The sequence below is a fragment of the Octopus bimaculoides genome, chromosome 14 (genome assembly GCF_001194135.2).
Source record: "Octopus bimaculoides isolate UCB-OBI-ISO-001 chromosome 14, ASM119413v2, whole genome shotgun sequence".
NCBI classification, from domain to species: domain Eukaryota; kingdom Metazoa; phylum Mollusca; class Cephalopoda; order Octopoda; family Octopodidae; genus Octopus; species Octopus bimaculoides.
In genome coordinates, this window is record NC_068994.1 from 55085548 (window position 1) to 55094696 (window position 9149).

At 37.3% G+C, this 9149-nt stretch overlaps 1 protein-coding gene across 2 annotated transcripts; it reads right to left on the reverse strand.

The window, feature by feature from the left end:
* LOC106872306 (uncharacterized) lies at positions 1 to 5876 on the reverse strand. Of its 2 annotated transcripts, none has more exons than XM_014919245.2 (2): positions 4372 to 5876; positions 1 to 1559 (listed from the first exon to the last, which is right to left on the reverse strand). In XM_014919245.2, the coding sequence occupies exon 2, from the start codon at positions 1555 to 1557 to the stop codon at positions 844 to 846; it is 714 nt and encodes a 237-aa protein (XP_014774731.1). In that variant the 5' UTR covers positions 1558 to 1559; positions 4372 to 5876; the 3' UTR covers positions 1 to 843. The 2 variants fall into 2 exon arrangements, with proteins under 2 accessions (XP_014774731.1, XP_014774730.1); XM_014919244.2 differs by lacking the exon at positions 4372 to 5876 and adding an exon at positions 4005 to 4125.
* Between the last annotated feature and the right edge of the window lie 3273 nt (positions 5877 to 9149).

Sequence of the window (9149 nt, forward strand, 5' to 3'; positions counted from 1 at the left end):
TTGAGAAATTAAAAACAGCCATTTTGTTTATTCCTGAAAAATATTTTGTTAATTTTATATGGAGTGGATTAAAATATACAGCAGCATTTTTTTTATTTTATATGTTTTTTTGAAGTGAAAGCTAGTTTAGAAGTGCAGTTGACAGTTTCACAGTTTCAAGTTACATGTAGCCATTTATGCAGAATTGGTTTTACCTACAGAGCCATCATTCATTACAGAATGATAGTTTCACAGCAATCTAATGCATTGTGGGATATGCTGTTAGCTGAATTAAAACTACACAGGCTGACGAGTAAATTATTTGTCTTTAATTGCAATGTTTTGTTCTTATGTGCATATCTGTGTGTAGTTCCAATAAGATCACAGCTAATGGAATTGGAAATCAAATAAAAGATTACAAAAATATGAGAAAATATGGATACAGTTGTGTATATATGTATACATACATAAACACACACATAAGTGTGTGTATATGTATGTATATGAATGTTTGTATGTCTCTATGCATAAATGTAAATGTATATCACACACACATATATGTATGCATGTATATATGTGTGTGCATGTATATATATAGAGACGGAGAGAGAAACTAACAGATAAATAAATATATATACATGCAAAAACATACATATGCATATATATATTTAAACATACATACATATATATATCTATAAGTACACATACATACATATATATATATATATATATATATATATATATACACATATATATATATGTACTATATGGGCTATCATGTGCATGTATTTTTCTTTCTTCATGCATATTTTATTCTATGCATTTCCAGGTTTGGGGCAGAAATGGCTAAGAATGTTATCCTGATTAAATTGTAGTTATTTTGGATGATATTTGAACTGGTCGTCTCGATGCCAGTCCCACATGACTTGGCAATCCACTTTTTATCAACTGTTCAGTTGCAATATAGCATGGCTTTAGAATAAGCTTGTTGGTTGAATTCAGCTCATCAACATTGTAACCGTACAGGTGTTCTCTAGGGATTCTGTTTGGAGCACTAGGTTCAGGTAAGAGTGGTGCATATTTCTGCATGGTTTTGACTAGCACACTGTGTAGAATAGTCTTTGGGAGCTTTTCATCTGCATTCTTTAAAAAACCAACTTTATCCTGAATTTTTTTTCTTACAACATAGTCCTGTTCGTCCTGGCGTACAAATCTCTGTGGTTGAATCAGAGTGTTCGGTTGTTTCAAACCTAAAGCTGGAATTTTCTTTAGATCGTGTTTTTTGTTTGCTTTGGGTGTGATATCAAGGCAATGTACTGCAGTGTCTGCTGCATTTTGATTGTATCTATGTATTTGCTTTGCACTTGAAAGGAAAGGATCTGGGTATGGTTTGGGCTGTTGGGGTGCAAAATAGTCAAATGTGTGGTTTTCCTTGAGCCAGTCCTTTAGACAAAGTGTTTCATGCTGGCATGAATGTTTTGGAGTACAGTCAATACCACAAATATAACAAATAACTCTAGTTGTGTTGTAATCATTACTGAACTTCGTAGATTCATACTTGGAATCTTCTGAAAGCATTCCTATAAACAATAAGAAAGAGATATTAAGATACAGGCAATTCATATATCTATAAAATTTAGATTCAAGGTGAATATGGTACTTAAGTTTAGGCACCAGAATTATCCAAACAATCCCAAAATAAGGTGATTAAAATCAAAATAAGCAACAAGGATATCCAAAGTTAATGCAGTACAATCGTTTCATGCGACTCCATTTATTTAAGCAATGTGAACATTACATCAAATGTAAAATGCAGAGCAATCTTCAGCTGCACAAAGATATAGAACTTTAATGAAATTACATTTCAACAGAAGGACATGTTTTTATAACTGCATTTAAATTCTCCAAGTAGAAAGGAAGAATACAAAAAAACATTTTGACTTAGCCAATATGGTCTGGCTAAGTCAAAATGTATTTTTGTATTCTTCCTTTCTACTTGGAGAGTTTAAATGTAGTTACAGCAATATGTCCTTCTGTTGAAATGAAATTTCAGTAAATTTCTATATCTGCGTTTTGAGTTCAAATTCTGCTGAGGTTGACTTTGCCATTCATCCTTTTGGGGTCAATAAAATAGGTATCATTTGAGCACCGGGGCAGGTGGGGGGTGTAATCGACTTAGCACCCCTCCTCCGCACCCGAAATTGCTAGCCTCGTGTCAAAATTTGAAACCGTTGTTAGAATCAATGTGAAATGACAAACTGGCAGAATGGTTAAGCAAAGCTGGACATTTTGTCCGTTTTTATGATCAGAGTCCAAATTTCCCCATGGTCGACTTTGTCTTTCATCCTTTTGAGATCGATGAAATAAGTACCAGTCGATCACTGGGAATCGATATATCGACCGACCTGTGCTTATAATAGAAAGGATTATTAGAGTTAATGTGGCAAAAAGAAAATAAAACAAAAACTATAAAATCATGTGGAACTCACCGTACAATGCTTCATGGCTGCATAGAATCTCCACATGTGGAGAAAACAACACAGAAAAGAAGACATGTTTTTCTCATATTTTTAGAAGATAATTACTTGATTAGATAAATTAAATGAAAGAATATTGTTCTAATGATTGAGACCATATAAAACGGCACGAAGCCCGACTCACAGTTGTCCCCCTTTATATCATTTATTTAATCACCTTGATAGTGATGTCCCATTAGAGTCATTGCTGACCCCTTCTCTTGAAATCAGAGAGGGGGTTAATGTGAATAGCGCAAGGGTAATTTGGAACCAGGAGATAAGTAGAAATGTGGTGGTGGTGGAGAGTAACTCGAAGTCCTTACGTTGGACAAATGTAAACAAATCAGAAAACGAACCATTACAAGAAGAATTTGTCGATTCCAGAGCCAAACTAAAGTTTTTTTGGGGTTCCCCCCACAAAACCCAACTGTATCATCCAGCCCAATGTTTCTCAACCATCTTTTTTTTTTTTTACTTATGGACCCCTTTGATCCCTATTTTACGTGGACGGATCCCCATAGTCATTCGATGTTTTAAAAAAATCCCATTATATTTTATAATTAAATATAATTCGGAATTGTATAAAAATGGTTATTAAATGTTTTGTGTATTGCAAAAGTATAACCAATTTATTGCAGATAAATTTCAGCAACAAAATCTTATATGGGACCCCAAGAGCCATATGGACCCTGGACGAAAGCCACTAATCCAACCTTACAGATGCATGCTGAGGATTAAGTCTGTTTATTCTGGAGGCGAGAGTCACACTTGAACGATTTCCAGCATAGAAAGTTTAGTTGCAAGAATAAGAAGTGGATGGAGAAAGTTCGGAGAACTTTTATCTTTGTTGGTAACAAAAGACCCTTTTATCAGATTGAAAAGCAGATTGTACAACAGTAATGCTACATGGTTGAGTAACTTTGAATGTGAATACAGAAGATATGCGAAGACTAGAAAGAAATGAAAGTAGCATGCTCCGATAGATGTACAATGTCAGTGTGCATGTACAACACAATACAAATGTGCTGAGATAAAAATTGGGCATAAAAAAGCATTAGATGTGGTGTGCAGGAGAGAAGATTGTAGATGGATTCGGACAGCTGTATAAAGAAGTTTCTTACTCACACAGTCACGTTTCCGCTTATATATATATATTTTTTTTTTTTCAGAAAGTCATGAGGAAACAAAGACGGGGTTGGGGGTACTCTTGTGTAAGTATGCTGATCATTTAAAAACGTGGGGTGTAGTTGATTTAATTGATTGCACCTTACTAATACCTATTCGTTTTACCTCGCAGGTCGGGACATAAGACAAACTTAGCTCCAGTGGAACTCCGGGAATAAAGGGACATAACTAAATACTGCCTGGCGTTTTTTCCGGCGTCGATTGGCAATCGGTCATTTTAGATTCTGATTTATCGAAAAATAATCAATATATTTGTTGGACGGAACAAAAAAAAAAAAAAGCAAAAAAACCCCCAAATAACTAGATATTAAAAACGATATTTACCAAAGCGATCGAAATCCTCGATGGAGTTCATTTTCTAAAACGTGACTTAAAATTTAAAAGAAAATAAAAATAGAAAACAGGAAAAACGGCCGAAATCGCCGTCTTTAGGTCGTTTGTTGCAACTGATCTGTGGAACGCAAGAGTGATATATATTGATTCGTACGTACGTACCTATGTATGTATGTATGTATGTATGTATGTATGTATGTATGTATGTATATATGTATGTATGCATGTATGCATGTATGTATGTATGCATGCATGCACACACACACATATACATATACCTAAAAGGAGAGAAATGAGAGATGAAATAAAGTTATAGCCACACACACACACAGAGAAAAAACTTAAGATAAGACTTAACTGCATTATTTGTCGATTCTAGGAACTATCATTTGCGCTACAGTTTCAAATGCAGCTGAAGTTGACTATCTTCCATCCTTCTAGAGTGAATAAAATAAAATATCTTTCAAATACTCAGTTCGCTATCATTGATTCTTACATCACATCCACCAAACTGCCTCCGTTACAAAATAGGTGGATTCGAAAACAGGAAACTGTACTCAATGACTTTGAATCTGTCTGTTTGTCTGCCTGTCTTACCTTTATTGCGGAAGCAGTAATCACAGACGCTCTGTAATATAAACGGTAATGCTTTTTAGGCACTTCTACACAGTATCGTCCTGCACGGGCCTCGATCCCTTTTTGCCAATCCATATAGTTAATAAAGAAATCATTATCATTATTGTTAGACAGGCTTTAGTGTCCGGTGAAAGATGTTCTGTGATGGACAAGACAGAAAGAACTGAAGACAGACACCTTTCCTCTTTGGTCAAGCCCTCATCAACTTTTTCAAGTTTTTATTTGAAAAGAAAAGTGAGACTGGAGAAGGATGTGCTGTTACATTCCGTGTCACGCTGAATAGGCGTGTCTGTGGTGTACTCAGCCACTCGCACGTTAATTTCACGAGCAAGCTGTTCCGCTGATCGGATCATCTGTGACACTCGCTGTCGTAACCGACGGAGTGCCAGTATACACACTGATATTTTAAATCTAAGACTGCTTATCTGTGTTCCGTCTTTCATGCACGCAAATATTACACATCCAGCGAAACATACTCGGATTTAGTTTCTTTTCAGCTTTCATACACCGTCTGCTTTCGACGTCCTTGTTTCGTTACCTCATAGAATCGACTTTTTATACAATCATCATACAATCTTCTCTTCACTCAAAGATAGAACCCTTTTATTGTCAACAGAAGTAACATTATTTTTTACAAACGCTTTTTTTTTTCACCTCGTTGTTCTGTGGCCACCGTATTTTTACAACGATCTCCTCTGTTACTGATTATGTCTCTTAGATGACAGAAGCTATCAACTACTTTTTAGGAGTCTTTTGAGTGAATCCAAACGGAATAGTGGAGCGCTTCCATCGACAGTTTAAAGCCGCGTTTCACGCTTATCCTGATAATCAATGCTGGATCGAGTACCTCCCAATAGTACTCCTTGGCATTCGAACTTCGTTCAAGGAAGACCTCGGTTTCTCTCCAGCTGAGCTGCTGTATGGTGTTCCATTGTCTTTACCGGAGCAGATGCTTGTCCCAGTAGATCTGTCGACTCAAGATCCTACTCTTTATGTGAACCACCTTCGTACATACCTTCAAGACCTTCGGCCGATGAACACTCGGCACCAAACCGTGAAACCTGCAGTCCCGAGGGACATAGCTTCGTGGATCCACGTTTTCGCCAGAGAAGTCCTTTCACTAAACTTTACTTAGGACCTTATCGTGCTAACAAACATTTCACTATTGACTTGAATGGTTCCAGAGACACTGACTCTGTTGATAGACTTAAAGGGGCCTATACAGATGCACATACCTCGGTGTCTCATACACCCCTACACACACGTCTCACCCACCTCCACCAACACACGAAACGACAACCCGTAGTAGTCATCGCGTCCATTGGCCCAAGAGACTTTACAAGACTATATATATGAACTTGCTCTAAGTGCCTGTTATTTTCGCATACTTGCATTTGTAATATTGCTTTCCTTGATGTATTCATGTTTTTCCCTTGTTCGAACATTTCACTCTGCATTTTCTTTTCTTGCTGCATTATTGTTGCTTGTAGTCTGAGCGGCGGGTACTGTAACATGTCAAGAAATCTATTTTAGTTGTCGCGTCATAGCACAGTTGTGCTATGGCATACTCCAGCCAATCAGGGTTGTGCGCGTATTAATACCAAAGCAGTTCTCTGCCCAAGAAGAGAAGCGCGTGTTTTAACTTGTTAGCGGAAAGACTGATTCAGCTTCGAGAAGTTGGTCGTTGGAATTCCCACAGTTGATAGACGATTTTGGATTATCGTATTTTCCAGTTTATAAAACGCATCGGCATTTAAGCCGCAGAGCCGAATATGGGGGAAAATTTTGGTTTTATCCACACATAGAGCGCACCGGTGTTTAAAAGACCTATAGAGCCACGGGTCCGCTGCTAGCATTTTTGTTGTTGACGTGTATGTGATTGCAAAAGGCTTTATTTTACAACTATGAGATGTATTGTTATTGCTATGATTTAATCTTACTGTAATCAGCAACAAACGTATCATTTATCTGAATATACGGGTGATTTCCGCATGTCCTACTTTGCTGGCATTTACCACGTTCAGATGGTGCTGTTTACGTACCACAACTACAATTTCTATTTGATTTCATTTTGATGTTGATATACTTGACTCAATATGTCTCCTCAAGCACGGCATGTCGCCCTACGATCCAAGGGTATTTTTTGAGTTGGGTTATACTTTTACAATTCTTTTATTCTTGTACTTGTTTGTCATTTGACTGTGGCCATGCTGGAGCACCACTTTTAGTTAAATAAATCGACCCCAGGACTTATTCTATCGGCATCTTTTGCCGAACTACTAAGTTACAAAGGACGTAAACACACCAACATCAGTTATCAAGCGATTGGGGGTGGGGACAAACACACATATATCTATCCACCCTGCACCTAAAATCTCTCAACTGACACAAAGCCACACAACCCAATACTACTCCACCATTTGAAAGGTTTTTATCTTGCAAGGTGCTTGGTGACCCCGTTGGTGTTGCTGCCACATAAAACGCACCCTATACACTGTGTAGAATGGTTGGTGTTAGGAAGCTGTAGGCAACCATGCCACAACAGACAACAGGATGTGGTGCATCATCATCATTTAACGTCTTGTTCATGCTGGAAGGCTGCGCCAGACGCCAGTCTGATTTACCATGGTTTTCTACGGCTGGATGCCCTTCCTAATGCCAACCACTCCAAGCATGTAATGGATATTCTTATGTGCCACAGGCACGGGTGCCATTTGCGTGAGACTGGTATCTGCCACAACTGTAATTTTTCTCAGCTTGATGGGTTTTCTTCTCAAACATGACACAATGCCAAAGGTCTTGGTCATTGCCTCTATGAGGCCAAACACTCGAAAGGCAAATCACCCAACCCATGCCAGCATGGAAAAGCAGATGTTAAACAATGATGAGGATGATGATGTAATGGTAGGAACAATAAAATGAAGAAGCCATTGCTGAAAGAAAAATACTGACGAACAACAAAACGGTTGGTATGGTTTTTTTTTCCAGATTTTATTGTATAATTTTGTCTCTAGCAACCAAACCAGTAAATAGTTTTTTGAGGGTTTTTTTTTTCTTTTTTTGGCAAACCAGTTAAAATTTGTATTTTATTATTATTTTTTTTTTAACCTATGCTTCACCTGAACCACAGAGAGAGAGATAGAAAGATAGAGAGAAAGATGGCTAGAATTATTATTTCAATTTTTTTTTGTCTTTAATATTTACAAGAAACTGCTAAGCTGGCTGGTTCCTGTAAGCTCCCAGAGTACAAGATTTATTTCAGCATAGACGAAATATGCTTAAGTGAGACAGTATTAAAAGCGGAAGGTAATAATACTGTTAGTGATAAAAGTAGTAGCAGTAGCAGCAGCAGCAGCAGAGGTAGGAATTCAAAGAATTGAAAGATAAGAGAAAGAACCATAGAAAATTAAAAACAAAAAGGTGAGTAATAGTAGTAGTAGTAGTAGTAGTAGTAGTAGCAGTAGTAATATTAATAATGGCTTTAAATTTTGGCACAAGGCCGGCAATTTTAGGAGGTGGAGGTGGGGAGGGGATTAGTTGATGGCAACAACCGCAGCACTTGACTAGACTGGTGCTTTGATTTTATCAACCCTGATGAAAGGCAACGTTGGCCATTGCTGTATTTGTACTCGAGTAATATTTTAATAATGATTAGAATAATTAGTTGTGATAACAATTAGAAAAATGTAGAAACAACAGTATTCATTATGTGTCTTGAAAAGGTTATACTGATTAAACAATTATTATTATTATTATTATTATTAGAGTGAGAGAACAGCGCATACCATCTAAGTGACACTGGGATATCACACATGAAGTTTAACATATCCATCATAACTACCTGTCTGTTAAGAGTACACCAGGCACATGCATCACAACCATATGTGCACAACATAGCGATCTCATATCAAGATAAACAGTGCCTGACCTTGTAGGTGGGGCCCAGTTGCAATTTTCTCCAGGTCAAGTAGCCCATCCTGTTCGAGAGATGTTTAAGGATGATGTACGAAACACCCATGTTTCCAGAGGTAAATTATTATTATTATTAACGACACTGTTACACCCCGAAAGGACTTGGTTGTCGGGTTTATTTTCGTGCAATATTCCTTGGTAAAGAATTGGATTTTAATTTGTCTCCAGGTCTTTCTGGGTACTAAAAACCATTTATTTCCCTTCTTATTTGTTTGACAGAATACGGAGAAAAACGAAAATTTACAGATATTACTGAAAAATGAGAGGTAACAATACCAGTAGCAATGTTTACCGGTGTTCTTTGAACTTCTAAAACTTAAAACCGATCGGATAAGCAGTAAATAATAATAATAATAAAGTGGAGTGATAGTAGTAGTGGTGGTGGAAGAGGGTCAGCAAATTTGGATTCCCTGCCTAACCCTGACTGTGCGGTCAGCACAAATTGAAGAGGACAAATTATGACACATCATCGCATTGTACAGTGTGTTTGTGTGTGTGTGTGTGGGGGGGGGTGACAGAGTTCTTAGG

What these genes read in the sequence shown, in the direction of transcription:
- LOC106872306 (XM_014919244.2), bottom strand. Translation starts at nt 4,035, where the DNA reads ATGAACTCCATCGAGGATTTCGATCGCTTTG. An exon ending in CGAGGATTTCGATCGCTTTG is followed by an intron (nt 1,560 to 4,004) that starts GTAAATATCGTT and finishes TATTGTTTATAG; the next exon opens with GAATGCTTTCAGAAGATTCC.